General features: G+C 31.1%; 1 protein-coding gene across 1 annotated transcript; it reads right to left on the bottom strand.

Moving 5' to 3' along the window:
* Positions 1 to 8,563: 8,563 nt before the first annotated feature.
* On the bottom strand, positions 8,564 to 9,741 carry LOC149539000 (membrane protein PM19L-like). The gene is made up of 4 exons (XM_089799031.1): positions 9,527 to 9,741; positions 9,201 to 9,426; positions 8,994 to 9,039; positions 8,564 to 8,828 (listed from the first exon to the last, which is right to left on the bottom strand). The coding sequence occupies exons 1-4, from the start codon at positions 9,651 to 9,653 to the stop codon at positions 8,661 to 8,663; spliced, it is 567 nt and encodes a 188-aa protein (XP_089655157.1). The 5' UTR covers positions 9,654 to 9,741; the 3' UTR covers positions 8,564 to 8,660.
* Positions 9,742 to 21,355: the final 11,614 nt, after the last annotated feature.

Here is a 21,355-nt window from a genome sequence, read left to right as displayed (position 1 = left end):
CATTTCACTATAACATGTCTCTAGGGGTCCAAGGATCCCTAGGGACATATTATAATCGTTTATATAGATTGAAAGGTGTCATAGGATAACCTATGAACCCTTTCAACATTTTTCATTACAACATGTCTCCAAGAGTCCCAAGACCCCTAGGGACATATTATAATCATTTATATGGGTAGAAAGGAGTCATAGGATAACTTATGACCCCTTTCAATAGATTTCATTACAACATATGTCTCTAGGTGTCCTAAGACCCCTAGGAACATATTCTAATCATTTATATGGGTCAAAAGGGGTCACAGGATAACCTATGACCCTTTTTGACATATTTCATTATAACATTTGTCTCTAGGAGTCCTAGGACCCGTAAGGACATTTTATAATCATTTATATGGGTTGAAAGAGCTCATAGGATAACCTATGACCCCTTTCGACACATTTCATGACAACATATGTCTCTAGGTGTCCTATGACTCCTAGGGACATATTATAATCGTTTATATGGGTCTAAAGCATCCTAAGACCCTTAGGAACATACATTATGTGTTTAAATGGGTCAAATGGGATTATAAAGTTACCTATGACCCCTTCTGACTCATTAAATAAGAAAATACATTCCTAGGGGTCCTAGGAATATATATTATGTGTAGAAATGAGACGAAAGGTGTAATAGAGTATGTTATGACCCCTAAGCACACTTGATGTCATTGAATGGGTCAAAAGGCTCATGGGATATTCAAATGCTATTTTGAGTCATTAGATCATTTCATTTATGTGGTTAGGGGTCCTAGGAACCATAAGCACAAATATTGTGATTAAATGGCTTAAAAAGTGTCAAAAGGTACCCTATGACCCCTTTTGATCCTTTGGAATCATTATATGTATGGTCAAGCATCCTAAAGCCTTTAAAAAACATATTAAGTATCCTAAAAAGGGGTTATACTATTATAAAAGCATTAAATAAAAAAAAAAAGGATTTTCGATTGAGAATGGGTATCCGATTTGGGAACGGATACCCAATTTTGGAACGGGTACCCGAGTAGGCTTGGTTTTGCTTTGGATACCAACCCACCATGGTCAATGCCAAAATTTTTCCAAAAAGGTGTTTTGGTGTGTTATGTGTTTCTAACTTCAATGATGTAGCTGACGACTTTTTTTTCACCCAAATTTGATGAAACGAAAAGGGTTTCTTGAGAATGTTATTAGCTTTCCATTGATATAATGTCTATCAAATTATGAGTTAAGTAATTATTACTTATTTTCTAATGGAGTTAGCTACAAAGTGTTGATTGACATACTGATTGAAAAATAACTATAACTTTCAAACTATATAAGATTTGTGAAATCCAAAAGATGTGTCAAATTCTATGCTTTGACTAGTATAAGAAAAAAAAAAAAAAAAATTAATTATGATTTTTTTTGAACTAGTTAAGGTAGTCAGACACATGAGTTTTTTAATTCTAAAAACACTATAGTAGAAAATTCATAATTAGTTATTTATTTGGAATAAAAATTCCCAAAAATATGCGTCACATCCGGACATGAGTTTACTTTTTATATCTATAATTATATTAAAAAATATTATCATTTTATTTTTATTAAGGTGGTTAGACATACACCTACTTTTTATTTTTGCCCTAAAATTTTTGTAGTACTGCATTAAAATCCAAACTTTTGACCAATGAAATAATTTTTTCTCCAGATAAGGCCTAGTAGTTTAGAAACTAGATTCAATTTCCTACATATTATTTTCTTACAATTTTTTGATATAAAGTCCAAAACCACTTTAAAATTATGTGTTAATTTGACATAACCCTAATTTTTGGTTTTTCATTGTAACTTAAGGCCATAGTTTGGTTGACCATGATCTTGCACATACTCATATACTATATCAAATTAAAACACTATAAAATCTATATGAGAATATTCTTGACTTTGAACTCTATAAAATGATATTTATATGTTATTAAAAAATTATCATAAAATAGTAAGAGTTATTGAAATGTCAGTTTTCTAAAATAATTTTATTTCTTTAGTTATTGGATGCAAACTAGTATAAAACATGCATTTAATAGATATTTCCAATTGAAAAAGTGTGACACCATATATAACTTAGCTAGAGTGAATTTTTCTAGATCACATGTTTGAACAAAATTGATTTTTAGATAGAAATGCTCAAATTCAATTGTTCTGATAAGTCAGCCTGAAAGGTGACACAACTTTGTACTTCTACCCTGCAACCCCTCCTCCATTACCTTCTCTTAATTCTCAAAAAGATGTCCTTATCAGCCCCTCAAGAGAGATTTACTAGGTTGAAGAGAAGGTGCAGGCTAGCATTCTCTTAGATGGAAAGTCTAGGGTAGTGAAGGATTTTTTAGTGGAACCAAACTCTTGCATTTAAAGCTAAATTTATAAGGGAAGCAAACATAAAAATTTGACTAATTCAAAGCTCTTCATTCTTGGTAAGGGGGAAGTAGTGAGGAGGAAAGGAGGGAGACCTCAGCAATCTAAAGGCAATGCCAAATCTTCTAAAATAGCTCAAGAGAATCTCCCAGATTGCTATAGAGGGTTCTAGTCCCCTATAGAAATTGATATATAACATTGGGTATGGAGATGTTTTAGTTGCAATCCTTGAATGTCAAAGGATTGGAATCCTCTGACAAAAAATATATTGTTAAAATATTTTTAAGTTGGGTGATAGATGTTGATATCCTATTATTACAAGAAGTTAAGGCTGTTGGATTTTCATTGGAATTTTTTTAAAGATGCATTTGGAAGGATGCTTCAGTTTCTTCCACCAATCACCAAAGAGGTAAAGGAGGCACCTATTTTTTTTGGTAGGTCCTCAAATGAATAAATTTATCTGTTAGTGGGGGTGTTCCCCTTGTAATAAGATAACATGGGTTTCTTTCAAAGTAAAAGACTTTGAATTTGGTGTGTGTTCTATATATGCTCCTAATGATCTCTATGATAGAGTTAAACTTTGGCAATGGCTCCCTTTTCTCCAAGTGACCTTCCATGGATCATGGCTAGAGATTTCAATATGATAGAACATGCCAAGGACAAGAGTGGAGGATGTAAATTTTATTGGAAAACTAATGAATAATATATTTGGCACATAATGATTAATAAACTTAATCTTATTGATCCCCTGGTGGGGCTTAAGACTCATTCTAAAGGCATATGATTTACTTGGTCAAATTTTCAAAAAGGAGATAAGAGAATCTACTCTAGACTTGATAGAGTGTATTATAACAAAGACAACTTCAGCTGCTCCAAACCTCAAGGGAATAATCCAATTCAATTTGTCTCCTTTTCACTCTCTAATCATTATCCCATCATGGTGGAAATATTTAGGATTAACCAACCTATCCATGAACATAAGAAGCATAATTATTTTTCTCTGAATACTTCTCTACTTGATGACGAGGATGTTCAAGTCCCAGTCTCAATCATAAATTGGTACAACTCCTCTATTTGGAAACATAACTACCCTTCAAGTAAATGGACTTAGAAACTTCAATCTTGGCAGAATATGTTTAACATAGTGAGAAGAAAAAAAGCTAAGGATGGTAGGGCCCAAGAGTTCAAGTTGGTTTCCTTCCTCCATGAGGTTGAAGTATCTACTCAATCCCACCCCTTCAATGGTAAAATGGTAGATTCAGTGACTAGAGCTAAACACAACCTTAGGAAGCTTCAAACTAGGAAAGCTCAAGGAGCTAGAATTAGATCATAATTGGTTAACGTTTGGAGATAAGGGATCTATCATTGTCACCTTCTCCAAATATTATAAAGCTCTCTTCAAGTTGGAAGATGTTGATAATTGTATGGAAGGAGCCAGAGAGAATATCTATTCTATTATTCCTAAAAAACTTTCTAAAGAAGATTTAGTACCTCTTGAAGCTCCCATCATTCTGAAGGAAATCAGGGGAGCTATATAGAGTATGGCCATAGAAAAAGCCCCAGGGCCAGATGACCTACTAGAAAAAGTCTTTAAAATCAACATTAAGTGGATTAGCATTGAACGCAAACAATTATAAGAATGTGTACTTAGTAGAGGAACTTTAGAACCATAAATCAATGTTGGTCTTATTAAAGTTATTCACAAAATTGGGGTTAAAACCCTTCTAAAAAACTAGAGGCCAGTCACATTACTTAATGTATCATATAAGATCTTGGCCAAAGTTTTGGTAGCAAGGGTAGAGAATATCCTTCCTAAGATTATCAATCTTACTCAGACTAGATTTGTAAAAGGATGCTATATATTGGAAAACCTAATAACTTGTTGAGAAACCATAGATTGGGCTAAATCTTTTGGACAAGTTGGTATGATCCTCATTGAATATGAAAAAGCATATGACAGAATTGAATAAGAATTTATCTTGATGATGCTTGATGCCTTAGGTTTCCCGCATCAATTCTGTCATATGGTTTCAACCTTAATGAAAGATGCTACAAAAACTGTGGAAGTTAATGGGGTTAGATCAGGAGTATTCTATCTTTCCATGTCAATCATACAAGAGTTTCCATTGGCTCTCTCCCTCTTTCTTATTGTCGCAGACTCCTTGCATTACTTTCTTAGAGATCATGCTCTCTCCTAAAAAATTAGAGGCCCTATTTTACCCAATCAAGAGGAAATTTTAAACATCCAATTTGTTGATGATACTACAATCCTTTTTATTCTTGATGAGGAAAATATGGATCATCTCATGACTAAGTTGGATATCTTTTACAAAGCATCAGGCAACAAGGTATCTATTAGTAAATCTAACCTATTAGGTTGGGATGAGAATCCTCCAACTTGGTGTGAGAAATTTAATATTGGTTGGGGAGGCCCAAACCACATAGCTAGATATCTTGGCATTTCATTTGAAGTTAATCCTAATATTAATCATGTATGTGGTTTTGGATAAAGGATAATGTGATTGAGATTTAACTTAATATGTAGAACACCACATATCTAACCATGGCTGGGAGGATTCAAGTCTGCTAGAAGATTCTCTCTTCATATTTTGTGTATTTTTCATTTGCTTGATTATTCAATGTGGGAAAATTTTATTCACTTTAAAGGATTATTAGAAATTTCTTGTGGTTGGATGGGAGAGGAGGTAAAACTAGGCATGCAACTAGATCCAAGATTGGTGCACTATGAGTAAGGAAAATGGTGAATTGGGTCTTAAAGATCTTAGGCTTCAAGGCATTGCATTAGCAAACAAATGGATTGTGAAAGCCATTGAGGGTGACGAATCATGCAAGATCCTTGTCAAAAATAATATTTGTAATGGCTCTTCTACTCATGCAAATTATTGGAGAGGATTAGATATACTAGATATCCCAGCTCTTGAGGTTAAATTTTCTGTCAAAGGATCTAATCGCTTTAAATTCTTATGGAAGGGTTAGCTTACCAGCAGACCCCTATTGGACCATGTTCAAAGAATGGAACTAGGAAAAGATGGTGTGGGAGAGGTTCCATATGGTGGAATCTAAAAAAATATGGCAAACCTTTGGCTCTTGTATAAGGTTGTTCTGCTAAGAAATGGGCACAAGCTGGAATTTGTAGATTTTAGGATATCCTTTTGGATGGTAAGCTTATTCTATGGGATGATCTTCAGAGTAGGTTCAACCTTCCTAATTCCCATTGGAGGACTTATTACTTATTTGAACTTATGATTGAGAGATCTTTGGCCTCCTTCTACTCTTGCTCCCCCTCTTCCTGTTCCTATCAGCTAAGATGGCTTGACTCTACCCTTGTCCACCTTGTTAAGTTCAGACAGATTTACTCTACCCTTACTGCCAACCATTCCATCCTTGATCATCTCAACTCTTGTTGGAACCTTACCCTTAAGCCCTTGACTTGGAAAAGATATTTGGCAAAACTCTTGTCCAACACGGTTGAACCTAAAATCTCTTGCTTTCTTTGGAAATTGTGGTTGCTGTAAAATCCCTAGCTAGATATGACTTTAACAAACCCCAATTATCTCTTATAATTTATCTACCTGACATTTCTCATTCAAACAAGAAAAATATATTTTGAAATGAAATAGTAACTTGCTTCACAATTAAATTCAACTAGTTGTAATTTATTTATTTCCAACTATGATGTCCAGTACAACAATATATTATAGAACCTAGCAAATTCTAGAGCTGATTTAGTTAGCAGCAGATAGACGTTCTCAAAACATGACCCTAGCCTCTCTTGATAATATTATAGGCAGAGCTTAGAATTTGTTCAACCCCTCCCAATTGCAAATTGCAACCCACCAATTATCACAGATAGTTTTAGAATTTAGAATGGCAATACTAGAAGTGATTGCAGCCTGCGGTAATAAATTTCCAGCCTCACAAATAATTAATGCAACACCCTCTAGATCAGACACAACCTTGCAAAATTGATCACAAATTCCCATCTAGACTAAACAATAAATTCTCCACAGTAGCAAATAGATTAATGGATTACCCATAGCAAAGCGTAGACCTCCAAACTCAAAATAGCTATCCTCCAAGAAACAATAATAGAGTAATGGAAGACACTAAAATATTTCTTAGAACTAATAATTCCATAATTCAAACCCTCACAAAAATTTCAAGATAATAATAAAATAACACAAATGATATCTCCCAGCCATAGATAAATACAGTAAGGAGATCAAACAAATGACCAAATCACTTTACCTCAGTGGTGATTTCAGATAATCTTCAAGAAGGGAATTCACAATACCTTAGTTGTAAATTAACCAACACTTCTCAGCATCAAAACCCTTATACTTCAGCAAGGGTGCAAAAAATCAGAACTCAGAAAAAGCCACAAAGGCAACAAAAGCAAATAAATATCCAAGCATGCTTTTCTCAACAAATAGGCTTGTACTTATAACCTCCAAATTCTCTTTTGCTGCTGAAATGTAACTTCACTCAAGAAGCTTCACCACACAACATTAATTAGAAGCTTCCTCTAAATTCTCTCATTTGACTTGGCTTAACTAATTAACAAATGACACTTTTCAGTGATAACTCAACTCCCAACTTAAGTGAAATTATAAAGGTAAATTATAAGTTTATAATAAGCCATTTAATAATTAATAATAATTTGGCCACTATAAATATAATAACTCCCAAAATACTCATCATTTAAATATGTTGTCTGAAATAGGAGTCATAAATATTATTTCTCCATGTGACCAAATGCACTTTCCAAAAATAGAAAGGGTCCATCTTGACCAACACCAACTTACGCAAATAGGAAGTACACAAAACTAAGCCCAAATGAAGTCCGATCTAAGCCAAATGAAGGCCAACCTGTAGCTTACTAAAATGTGGAGAAGATAAGACCCTCCAAAGCCAAGCCTTTGCCACATAACACACTTTATCCACAATAATTAGCCTACAAGCACCACAATAATAGGCTAATCCCTAAAACTCAAATACCGACAGAATTAAGGACATCACAATTGCACAAGTTGCCTATCAAGAAACTAGGAGGGGTACCTAACATCTATCTTGTTTGCCAACATAATGAGCTTGTCCTTCATGTTTTTCTTAATATACCTACCCTTTTGCTAAAGGTGTCTGGGATTTGTTTGGTTTCTCCTTTGATTGGAACATTAGCATTCATAATATTCTTTCTGGGAAGATCTGCAATGATAAATTATTCAATTTATTTGGTCTATTTTATGCTCTCATATTCTCTAGCTAATTTGGAAACTTAGGAATAATGATGTATTTCAGGGAAAAGCTAGATTTCTTACTAAGTTTCAATTGAGACTCATAATATACAACAATCTTCAAATTAAAAGAAGCTTACTTCCTAAAGATCCTAAGAGAGGGAAAAGGGACTATGGAGCTAGAAGATTTCGTTCATGGCTACACCTCTTTGAAAAAGGTTGAAGAAGTAAAGATTCCCCTCGCGCAACTAGTGAAGAAGTTGAAAGACGAAGGTAATTGGAAACCAAAGAATCTGGTTTCATCATTGCCTAGCTCACCCCTCATCCCTTCTCAGGTCAAATATGTTGCTATGGACTAAATTCTACTTTTTCGTTATCTTTATTTGTAGTATATGATACTCCTCACTTCTCACATATCTTGAGTTGATAAAAGGTTGAAACTATTTTCATTGTACTATTTTGTTTTTCTAAAATGCAATAATAACATTTATAGAAGAAATTAATATTAAAAAAATATTTTCATATCATTATTTTTTTCATAAAAATCTAATTACATTTTCTAATTATTATAAATATTTTAAAACCACTTCAATATTCTATTTAAGATCTAATTTTTAATATTATCTTCCATTACAAATATTTTAACCATTTTTTCAACTACATTATTAATAATAATGTTTTTAATTTCTTGTTAGTGTCTTTTTATTTATTGACTTTCATGGAAGTTTTTGTCATTGTAGATTAAAATGACATTCTTAAAATTTAATTCTACCTTTCTTTTTCAACACCTGTATGCTAATAAAATAAATTATTAAAAATTATTACTATACCAACAAGTACTAGTCTTACGTACAATTCAATGGCATGCAAAATAGTAGAGTGACATAGAGTTTAATAATATCAATCTTACTATCTTATGGATAAAGGTACACAATATTACAATCAAAGGCATTGAAAGCTTATAAAAACAAGCCACGAGCAAAAACAGTGAACTCCATTTTCCTAAGCTGGAAGTGTGTTTTCTTTTACAGGCTCAGTGGTAGTGGTGGCAACATCTTTCTCTTTCTCTCCACAAAAGAAATAATTTCCGGCGAAGAAGCCAACATGGATGACCATCATGTAAAACAATTCTGTTGCCGACATAATTATGATGAAGGCCTCCAAAGTGATCTGCACAGACCATATTTCATAACACATATTAAAAAACCATAAATTCTCTGCCTTTAAATACTCAAATAGGGAAGAGCTTGTCAATCGAGTAGCTTTGCAATATATAAAATATAAATGTTGTGGAGAGATATTCAAAAACATTGTAACTAAAGCAAAATAACATACCAGTTTTGGGCTTCTGCCATGTAAATGGATCTCCTTGCATGCCAATCTGCAGGTTTCGTAACACGCTCATGATCAGCATTAAACAAAAAACAAGAAATCGCTTTTGGTTGCAGCTACTATTGAAAGATCTTAATAAATAGATCCAGGACAAAACATTCTGAAAGAATCCCTTCCCCATTTGAATGAGATGTGTTATATATTAATTACCCCATGTCAAGAAGAGTAAGGGCCCAAGCTGTGATGGCAGAAGAAGCACTTGAAGCCAAGCTCTCTGCTGTCCACACTCGAAGATGGTGAAGCCCTGAAAGACATGAAGCTGCTCCTACAACTCCAGCAATCAGAGAGAAGATGACCATAAAACCAGTGGCCTCATTTCCCATGGGGAAAAACAATGGTGAAAATGTGAACCCCACTGGAATGCTGCTTCTGGGTCCTGCCAAACAAACAAGAAGCAATCAATTTCAGGTTTCAGATGATATGGTAGAGAATAGACTAACAATCACCAAAATGAAAGATGTTTGTTACCCACTTACCAGAAACATAATGATGATCAATGGCCTTGTTGAGTGCCCACCCAGCAATCCCAGCAACGGTCATACACATGCAGAAATTCAGCAACAACATAAATCCGGCCAAAGACTTCACTATTCTCACACCCATTTTGACAAAATTTCAGAATGATTTCAAAAAAGAGCTATTTCACAGGGAGATCTCCAAATGATTCAAACTGTAAAATGAACAAACTAGGCAACTCCTTTGAGTACAATGGAGAAGGTGGGGAACAGTATTTAAAGGAAAAAGTGCAGTAAAGAGTATGGCTAACGGTATTATTTCCTTTCTAAGCAACCAGTTTAAAAACAGAGGCTGGCGATGGGCACCGGCTACGGTGCAACTTATTTGCACCGTCCGGCTGCCCAAACTCTGCCCAACTCTGTCGCTGCCCCAATACTGCCAATGTACTGCTAAGGTGTCATTTAAGTACGTACTTCCCTTGCTCAGATTTCTATTAATTAAGATTAAACTTCACCTCATTAGTTAAATCGCAATATTCCTTGGAGATTGTAAAGTCGTTACTACGGATTTTGATATTCATATTTTAATATAAACGTAAGGAGGAGAGTATTGGCTAAATACCAATAAGTTTTATGAGGACAACTATGAATTTATTTATTTTTACAATTTAGCTGTTTCTTAGAGAAGAGTATCACTAATTAAGAAAATTTTCTTAATAGTGCACTTTATGTGCGTTAGATTTTTCAATTATTAATTTTAAGTTAAAAATAGGATAGCTAGAAGTCTATTAGTTTCTTATACATCAATGGTTCATCATATTTTAATCTTTTTAGTTTACAATTGTTTCATTTGTATACCAAGAATATATGCCTCTAGGTAAATAGCTCGAAAGATGCACCTGATTTGACAATTTTTTGAAATTATTAATTAATTTATAGTTAACAGGTTTTGTCAATTATAAATTTAATATTTTTTTTAAAAAAATCAGAAAATATCAAATCAGGTGCATTTTTTCGGCTGCAAAGACATCGCCAAAATATACAATTATTGGAGGATCGAAGTTGATATCTAATCACTTAAAATGGTCATTCAAGGCTAAATAATTATAAGTTGAGCATCCTAACTTTGGACTTCTCAAAATCCTGTTCAAAACTTTCAAATCACTCATTTTTTTTAGAGCACCTTACTTGGCAACTTATAAGGAAAGGTTTAAGATCATACCATCAAATATGATGTCACATCAACATGTTTTTTTGGCTAAGGTGTCCACAATAACTTCCAAAAAAAAGTGAGACCAACCATGTGTATTAAGGACCCCTATACTTTTGCAGCTGATGTGGCATCACACAATTAGTTTTTTTTTGAGAAAATAGACTCATTTCTTTCAGTTATGGGACAACCTCACTAAAAAAAATAACTTTAAAGCTAAAAGATTGTAACTCAATCTTTTGTACACATTTGACCAGGATCATGGGAAGAGGAAATAATGTCATCCATCAAGGTTCAAACCCCCTTCGACCATGCTCAACTCCTGGATGATTTTGAGGGATGAGATCCCCTAGTGAATATTAAATTACCAAATATGAATATTATGCTAACTACTGTCATAACCATTAGAATATATTGAACTATATGTCCCTCCCCTACAACAATTTGTTAATACCTAGAGCCAAAAAAAATTGTAAATAACTAAGTCCCTCAGATGTAAAATGTAATCTCTTTTACTATAACATTAGGGGTACGCTTCCCCAATGTAATTAAACTGAACATATATTTTCTAGTGTCCACTTCATCCACAGCAGATGCCTAGCTAAACAGAACATTTGTAGAGCCAAAAACTTTACATGCAATCACAAGAAAACAGAAATTGCAAGGTTGTCAAGAAACAAGGCATGATTAGAGATAGCCAGAGAGAGTTGGATAATGGATTGTTTTGCGATGGTTGCATGCAGGGAAAAGAAGAGACAAATGGAGGGAAGAATAATTGCTTCATTAAATGTTGTTCCTGCCACAGGAATTGAATAGAGGGCACCGGCTACGGTGCAACTTATTTGCACCGGCCAGCTGCACCAACTTCTCCGGCTGCCCCAACATCTTTGCCAAGTGATGGGATGAACATGTCAGGGTTGATCAGAAAATCATGTCAAAAAATGAATTTCTGCTTTTAATCATATTCCAATACTTATATATATTATTTTATTCAAGTCATATATACTTATAAATATTTTTTCATCTCGAATGAGCAATATATTTCTAACTATAAAGTTTACTATGAAACCATTTCTTAATTTTTAATAAATTAATCATATTTTATATTTTGAATTTTGAATATGGAGAAATGTTTTTAGAATAAAATTTTGAAAGTAAAAAAAGATTAATTTCATAATTGAAATGAATTTAAATATTTTTGCAAAGATATTGTAGTTTATTTTTATTATAATAATAAACTTTACTATTAAATTTTATTTTGTGTCTTTATTTCAATAGTGGTACAATTAATAAAATATTGTTATTATTATTTTGAATATAGCATTCTAATCAACATTTAGAGTCATATTCTAATTTTTTTTGGATCACATTTTACTATGAAATAAGTACATTGTTGAATTTTTTTAACATGTAGTTAAAAATGCACACTAATCATGTTTTTACTTAAAAGAATCTTTAAAAGGATTCTAAATACAAATTAAAAAATGTACATGAATGGAGAACTCAATAGTATAACCATCTAATTTTTATAATTCAATAAAGACTCTATACTAATGGTTTTTTTACTACATCATGTTTCACCATCAAAATATGAATTTACGCTTCAAGAGTAAAAGAATTCTAGACACAACCATGTTTTTAAGAAACAAATAGTATAACATTATTTAGTGTTGTACATTTGCCAATATGTAGCCTAAAGTTCAAAACAACCTAATTTGATTGGCCCTTTTAAAGCTTGAACATTCTTGTGATAGCTTAGTCTCAGAAGGAATTAGGAAATTCAAAAAGGTTGAACATTCCATTAACCTTGATAATTGAGTCTTCTAGAAAATTCAAAAAAGTAAGATGGAGATAGAAACAAATCGGATGCATCAAAGATCATATCACAAAATTATTAAAAATACAATTATTGATTGGTCCATTATTAAAAATATAATTATCGATTGGTCCTTTAGTTTGATACATTTAAGGTGAAATTTCCACAAGAGATCTAGCTATAAATTTAATTCACCTCTTATCTATTTTTTATTAAAAAATTATTATTTGCTAATGAAAAAAAATGTCTATTTTAAATCTAATTCACCTCTTATGCAAGGTTCACAATAGTCATTACTAAGAATGAGAAAGAAATCTTTAGTTTGATCATATTATTCAAAACCATGCTCATGTGTTACAAAAAAATGCTTATCTAACCATGTTATTCATATCATACACTTAGATGTTACTTCAACATTTGTGTTATTACAATATTAAAGTTGAGTCAAATATACATCCTAACTTATCCAAAATGCTACATGAGAAGTTGGAAATAACATAAACACATGACAATGAACAACTATAGTACAAAAACTATAACTCAAAGCATCATAATGCTTTCACCATGACAACAAATCAAATCTGTTGCAACAGCACAAAATCAAGAAAGTAATATTTGAATGATAAAATACTACAATAAGTTCTGAAAATCCCTCATAGTAAAGCTTTTTGCCTTGACTTAGATTAAATCCTCTTTTGATTGGAACCAATTTTATCAGTTCAATCAATTTACAAAAAAAAAAACATTTATCATTATACTTCATAGATATCATCAAGACCTGCAAATGCATTGAGTTAATAATAAGAATAATTTTCAAACTAAAGATACACAATTGATTGAAATTCATTTCATATTTTCCTTACCATCTCCACTTTGCATTGTCTTCATTTATGTTATTGTTTGATTAAGATCAATCAAAGATGCTTCCACATGTTTTTTAATGGTTTTTTGATAAGCTAGATCTGCAAAAGAAATAACATTTAACATATATATTGAATAAAATTAAGATGCATTAGTAAATTAAATACTAAAAAGTATATTCATTTCATAATTTCATTACCATATCGCACTTCCATTGCATCATTTTTTGTTGGTGTCTGATTGGATTCAATAGAAAAAGGTGACATGTGTTCTTGATTTTTTTGTTGATAATCTAATCTTGCAAGAACATGAATACTTAATATGTCAATTTTGATAAAATAAATGTACAAAGTAAAGACTATTAATTGATTTATTTATGATTTTATAATATCATTACCATATTTAGGTTCTATTACATCTATTATTGTTAATGGTTGGTTAAGATCAATAGAAAAGGGCAACACAAGTTGTTGAGCTTCTTGCTGATCATCCAAAGCTGCAACAAAATTCATATTTAACATGTTATCTTAGATAAAGTGTTCAAGTGTAAAATTAATTTATGTAATTAATCTAAAAACTATAAAAATTACTAGCTACATGTAATAGTTTGTTGAAAGGTATAGTTGGGGATAATACCAAGCATTGATTTTTGATATCTACCAATTATATTTGATTTGATTTGTTTAAAAATATACAAAAGTGGTTAGAAATAAGAATAAAGGTTTTTTCTATAAAAGTAATAAAGGTATTTAACAGTTAAAAACTTACCATTTGTAAACTGCACTTCATCTATTATTGTATGGTTTAGATCAATGGAGAAAGGTAACTGACGTCGTACAGTGCTTTCTTGATCAACCAAACCTATAATGACATATATTTAATCAATGAAATAATAGTAAGGATTAATTTTATGTAACTTACTAAAACAATTTTTTTAAAATGCACTCACTTTGTTGCCTAATAATATATCTTTTTTTTTCAATAGCTACAGCTGAGCGATTTGTGACCTTTTTTTTCTTTTTCTTTTTGTGTCCTATTGAGGGGAACTGGAAATTTTCACACTCCTCAACTCTACTATTTAAGTTTCTAGATAGGGATTTGCACTTTTGGTGAGTGGAATGTTTTTTTTTTCATTTTGCTTGGACTAAACCATGGTGGAACTCGTTTCATAGACATGTTATCTGAGCCAAGGATTGGTTCGAATTTGGAAGATGAAGCAAGAGATGCATGAATATCTCTAAATCTATCAACAGATTGACTAAAAATGTCTTTGTCATGATCACTAGTTGGTAAATTTTGGAGCAATGACTTTATATAATCAACTGATTTTTGAAACTTATCATTGATAATGCTAGATGAATTTTGACCATCTGTAATATTAATAACAATGTAAAAGTCAATAATATTGGGAAAAATCAAAATTTTGTTAAGAATAATGGTTTTGAAATTTAGTAGTTGTCTCACCTTCACCAACATTAACAACCTCAAGAACATCTTCATTGTCTGAAAGTATACAACCATCTACCATTGAAATATCAAGTAATTAATGTTGAGAATCATAAAACCATTTAATATTTAATTAAACAAACATATCATCATTACCAATGACATTAATTTCCAGATTGGAACTTCCTTTGACTTTCTCATCATCTACAACCAATGGATTACAAACTTTTATCATTTAAGATGACTAATATAGTTCAAAAGACATTATTAAAATATAGATAAGTTAATCTTAAATCTTAAAAGATACTTACCAACAACTTCATTATGTGTGTCCCTCTTTAGAATATATAAGACCTTCAACACATGTTTGCACGTGTTTCCTCTTTTTGCCCACTCACAATCACACACATGCAAATTTGGTCCAAAATTCCTAACACAGTACCATTTTGTTGGAATAGTTTGACTTCTAACTTTATATGTGTTTGGTAGGTGACCATCTAGATAGCAATCTACATCTGGCATTATTTTTGATCTCTCTAAAGCAGTTCTATAATATCTTTCCTTTTTGAAGTTGGTTAAAAATCCATATAGCTGCAAATATCTTTTATTTTTATAGAATGGCTCTACCTTATGGAGAAGTGTATAAATGAGCCAATCCATTCTTCTTGTGCATTTCCGAGAACGATCACTTAAATGTTGACTCTTGATGTGAGAGTGATATGATTCAATTGAGGCATTAGTTTCTTGATTTGCATGAGGGAAGCTTCAGAAGTTTTTTGCCCACATTTTTATACAAATAAACATTATATCTTAGCATATAGAATGAGCAATTTAAATTCTAAAAATACATAAAAACTATAAAGAATAAATTTGTAACCTTACCAATACGACTTTGATCATGACACCAATACTTTTGAAAGTAATTAATGAATTCCTTCTCTTCTTTGAATTCCTCCATGAACTTTATTATCAAATGAGTAATAACATCTTCATTCTCACTCATTAAATACATTATCTCACCCAATCTATCAAATATTCTTGTTCCAACATCTTTATTTTTGACAAACCTGAATTATATCACACAATATGGAGTTATTATGTGATGTATGTGATTTTTCATATATTCTAATGACATATTAACTTACTTGTACACATTTTTCAACCACGCCCTACGTACATGCCAAATGCATAACAACACCCAACAATTAAAGGATAATCTACAAGAAAATACATTATCAAAGTTCATAATTAAAATTCTACTAAAATGATTCTTAAATTAAAACTAGTTAATTCCAAAATTGGGGAAAAATATATTTGCAAACTAAAAATAAATAAATTACACTCTTATTACTATAGAGCAAAGTTGATAAAAACCTGATTGCTTCAATTTCAGCACTAGCATCATCCGTCATGAATGCATTGACACTCCAATCTTCTCTACATTGTTTCCCTCTTTTGTAAATTTCAGTTAGCCATTCATTTATATCCTCAACTTTGTTTCTAGAGGCTATAGCCCATGCAATGGGTACACCAGCTTCTTGCTCATCAAATACAAGCAAGGTATATAGTTGATACTGCATTTAACAAATTATTAATAAATTAGTTTTTTATTCAAATAATGTTGATGATTAAATTAAAATTCACAAATAAAATTAGCATTGTTCTACTTACACAATATTTATTTGTTGAAAACGTGGAGTCCATTGCAATAAGCGACTCATGTGAATGCTTCACCATCATCTCTCGCATCCATGGTGTTTGGATGCCTATAATAAATGGAATATTTTTCACATTTTTTGGTGTTTTATAGAAGAAGAAGTTATCTTTCTCCTCTAAATGCCACAAGCATACACTTTTTGCATCATCTTCATGTTTTTGAGAACGTAGGGAACGTACTCATTTCCATGCATTTAACACATCCTTTCTTAACAAGCATGTGTCCCTCATATTCATCAACTTTTTGAGACTAGGATCTAAGTATTGTTTTTCACATATTGTGTCGATCCCGACACCCATCAATAGTAAGGATTCAATGTATGATTTGCATTCTCTTGACAACCTTGGTGCAAAACTACTCCTTGGATCACCAGAAGGGTCATCCTTTCCATGACAATATTCACCATTAACATCCTGATGGCTAAATTCATTATATGTAATTATTGCAATATCTGGTCTACCATACATAACCCTAACATGAAAGTGTGTTTGACAACCCCTTTTTTGAATAATATTGTGTTTTCTTTCCTTGCTTGTTGGTGAATTTCTTTTATCTAGCGGTCCAAAAGCACAATGATAACTGTTTATACACATTAAAAATTTATTAATTAATATAATAAACAAAATAGTTAAATAAGTGACATGCTTAGTCAATTTATTAAATCTAGACAAACCTCGAATACATCTTTGTGGCGTGTTTAGTAGGCTTTACCAAATTAGTCTCTAAATTATTTTTACGTATAAATGTTGTTTCAGTACTTTCCAATAAACCTTCTCCTTTGACAAAGTGAGGGAGTCTTTCAAGAGGGATAGCAGCACACCAGTCTATTTGTTGTTTACTGTCATCTCCAATAGGTGTCCATTCAAGTTCATAACTTGAAAAATGACTTCCATCATTTGGGATGTCTTACATGTCTAACTTAATAAATGATTCCCACTTATTCTTTCTACCCATCTTGAAAAATATGAATATTCTTAATGACCCTTTATATTACTTAAATAAAGTTTCTATAAAAGAATAATTTTCTTACTATAAGTATGGACTAAAAAGAGAGACAAAAATAAAAATTCTTGAAGCCCCTATTTGGCTTCAAGTAAGGTAGTTCCAATCTAACATGACAAACCAAAAAAACAACTCTATAATTATTCAAGTGGTAGTGACTCCTAGTATGGCTCGACCAGACAAGCTACTACATTTTTTAGGTATACTAAAATAAATAACTAATTATCATATTTTTCACAAAACTTTAAACTTCTTTTAAGTTAAAACATGAAATTTTTGAAATATGAAGTAAATGTAGTTCAAGATTCAAGAATAAAATACTAACACTTCATGCAAAGATTGGTGCTCAAATACAATTTTTTTGCTACTTTATGGATGTAAAATATTATGAAATTAGAATAAATTTAAAAATTACATATTACCATGTGTCAAAACCTAGATAATTGAAATAAAAAATTTAATTGCACTTTGTATATTTTTCATTTCATATTTTTTATTATTAAGCTCTAATTATTTAAACAAATATAAAATAGATTTTAAAAACTTATATAATGAAAAAATGATCTTATAATAAATAATTAAAAATTAATATAAATACAAGTTTATTTGATTGATTTCTCTACATTATTTGGAATAGTTTGATTTTATATATGTGGATAACATTAATCACAAAATTTAATTAGATATTTTTTCAAACATTAGTCAATTCAAGCTTAGTGGTCCTAGAATATAGTATAAGATATAAAAAATGATGCAATTTTAGAAATTTTTTAAATATTACGAACATGCATAAATTTATCAAAGTGAAAAAAAATAAGGGGATGATTAGAAAGAATTTTCAAATTAAATTAAATGTATATTTTTCAATGAACATTTTAGATCATATTCTAATTATTTAAAATAAATAAAAGTTAATTTAATTAAGTTATATACTACATATAAAGTCTTCTATAATAGAAAATAGAAATCAAAACAAATAGAAGTGTTTGACAAGTTTTGTTTATAATTTAGAATAGTTTGATTTTGTATGTATGTTGGTAACATAATGACATTGCTTATGTTATGTAGTTTTTTAATTTTGTCAAGTCTAATTTGAAGAAAATAATTTGAATTTCTATTTCAATTAGAAGATAGATATCATTTAACTTATAACCTATTGTAGAGAATTCATTGAACAACGTGAGATGTAAAATTACAAATTATGTATTTAATGATTTTGTTTATTTTTTAAATTATTTTGATTTTGAATAGGTACACATTTTTCCATTCATATAGAAACTAGATTTTAAAAGATAATTTGAAACATGATTACTAATATTTTAATAATATTATTTTTTAATATTTATTTGCAAAATATAAATATTATTATTAGTTTTAACAATATTTACCAAAATGAGTATTACTTTGATTTTTTTCTCTAATTTATAAAATATAATATTAAAGCGAATAAAAATATAACCATCTATTTGTTTTTTGTATGAGAATTTGTTAATATATAATTAAATATTAATTGCAAAATGTCAAATCTAACATCCAACTCATTCTATAACAATAATTTTAAAAATTTATCTCAAATAAAATACTATAATATTAAATAATAGAATTCAAACTTTAATAAACATAAAAAGAAATACAAGAGTTATAGCAATATGTAGGGTATGATATACATGAACAACAATATGTAGGGTTGATACACAATGATATTTATTAAAACAATTTAAAGATAATATTAAAATTTCACTAAAATGAAAAAACTACTAATATTAAAAATCTACACTTTAAGAAAATATAGAAATTTAACTAAAATGGAAAAAAACTACTAATATTAAAAATCTACTATTTAAAAATATATAAGAATGTGAAATAAATCAAAATACTAATTTAAATAGCTTAAATTAATTATAATAAATTTACCTGCGAGATGGGATATTTGTGAGCTACCAAAATGTCGTTTATTATTTCAAAAGTCTGTGTTAAATTTGGAGAAGTGTCTTGCCCGCTTGCAAGTCATCCAACGCAATGAAATTGTCACAGCCTATGCAATATATGTTGTCAGCGAATGTAACAGCAACCCAACAAACAGACAACAAAATGAAACAAATATATTACATTTCAGACTTGCTCAGAATTAAAAGTCCTCTTAAACTATAAAATTAAAAAATAACTATTCTAAAACTCTACATTCTAACTCCACCATTCTAATCTCTTTGCTACCATGGCGATAATATCAACACAAGACGCAATGAGCACACACGCTCCATAGCTTTCTTCACCTCAACAATGGCATCAAAGGCGTTCTGAGCTATATTGTTCTCAAGAAGGTGGCGTTCTACTTTCATACTTCCTGTAAACATTTCTTGAGTGAAATTCTCGATTTATAGAATGGGCTGAAAGAAAATTGGCACCATTGACATTAATGATGGTAGGCAGAGGATAAGGCGGGAGAATATGGCAGGAGAATATGGCGTCATTCCTTGCATTCCCTCTGGGCGGACCTGACATGTCGTGCCTCGCGTAATGCAAATTTTCAATTCACTGAAGCGGTACATTCACAGCATTGGGGCAGCGACAGAGTTGGGCAGAGTTTGGGCAGTCGGACGGTGCAAATAAGTTGCACCATAGCCGGTGCCCTGGCGATGACCCACTTTGACAGAGGAATAATATATTCTTTTTTGCTGCCAAAAAATGGCTGACTTTTGTGATTGAAGTTCATTGATAATGGGAGTACAACTGTTTATTGTTGGTTGGTTTTTGAATGCTTTGAGGAGGGAGTGATCTGTAATCACCATTGAATGAGCTGGCTGTGGGCTCTATGATAGTTTAGGTATTCGTTTGGTTACTGGTAATTAATTTAAAAATAGAGTTTAATAGTGAAATAATCATGTGACGAGGTTTGGTTATAATGCTAATAGTGGGCAAGTGTAATGAGCAATCAGTTTCAATTTTTTAAAATTAGATATAAAATTATAATATATTATATACATATATGATTACTAGGTTATTTATATTAGATTCTAATTAAAATCATTCTATTTTTAAAAATGGACATAAAGTCATTCTATTAGAGTTATTTGGCTAGTGTTGGAAAGTCTTGATTATTAAAATAATGGAGTTAAGCGATATCTTCATCATTCTCCCCTCTTTTTAAGATTTTGAACCTTCTAGTTCAAAGCTTATTACATGAGAAAATTACAACTTAATAGATTGAGAATCTTAACAAACTAACTATCACAATTTTTTTTAAATACGAGATATCCTTGTTTGTCCCAAGATACAACCACATCAAAACATCTAGTAAAGAGTTTGGAATAAATGAAAGAACTATCCTTATGACTTCAGGAATCAGGGCATGGAATTCTTGTCCACCAACATAGATATCATGAGGATTAAATGGTTGGTTATCAACTATTGCCTCGACTATCTACAAGGAATTAATAAGAGACGGTTCCAAGGCCCTACTGTTTTTATCTTTCTTTTTACAGTAGTTTTATAAAAAATTTGTCATGAATTGATAGTTTGAATCCACTTATAGGATCTTTATGAAGACAGACAGAGGAGTTATACCAATGGACAATTTTAACAACTTCCAAGATATCTTAAGCTTCCAAGAGAGAGGCATTGAGAGAAAAGGATTTAGGGTATTAGACATGAGGATTAACATGACCAAGTTTGAGAAGTTCAATGAGGATGGGATAATGGCCTGAAAGAGAATAGGGAATAACTCTTACATGATTATCATCAGAGGGTTCGACACAACTCCTTATTAAAGTAGACTATGTCTAGTGTGGAGTATATTTT

This window comes from Cupressus sempervirens, chromosome 9, assembly GCF_028749045.1.
Source record: "Cupressus sempervirens isolate cs-2001-9-10 chromosome 9, ASM2874904v1, whole genome shotgun sequence".
Lineage (NCBI taxonomy): Eukaryota > Viridiplantae > Streptophyta > Pinopsida > Cupressales > Cupressaceae > Cupressus > Cupressus sempervirens.
This window is presented reverse-complemented; position numbering and strand designations above follow the sequence as displayed.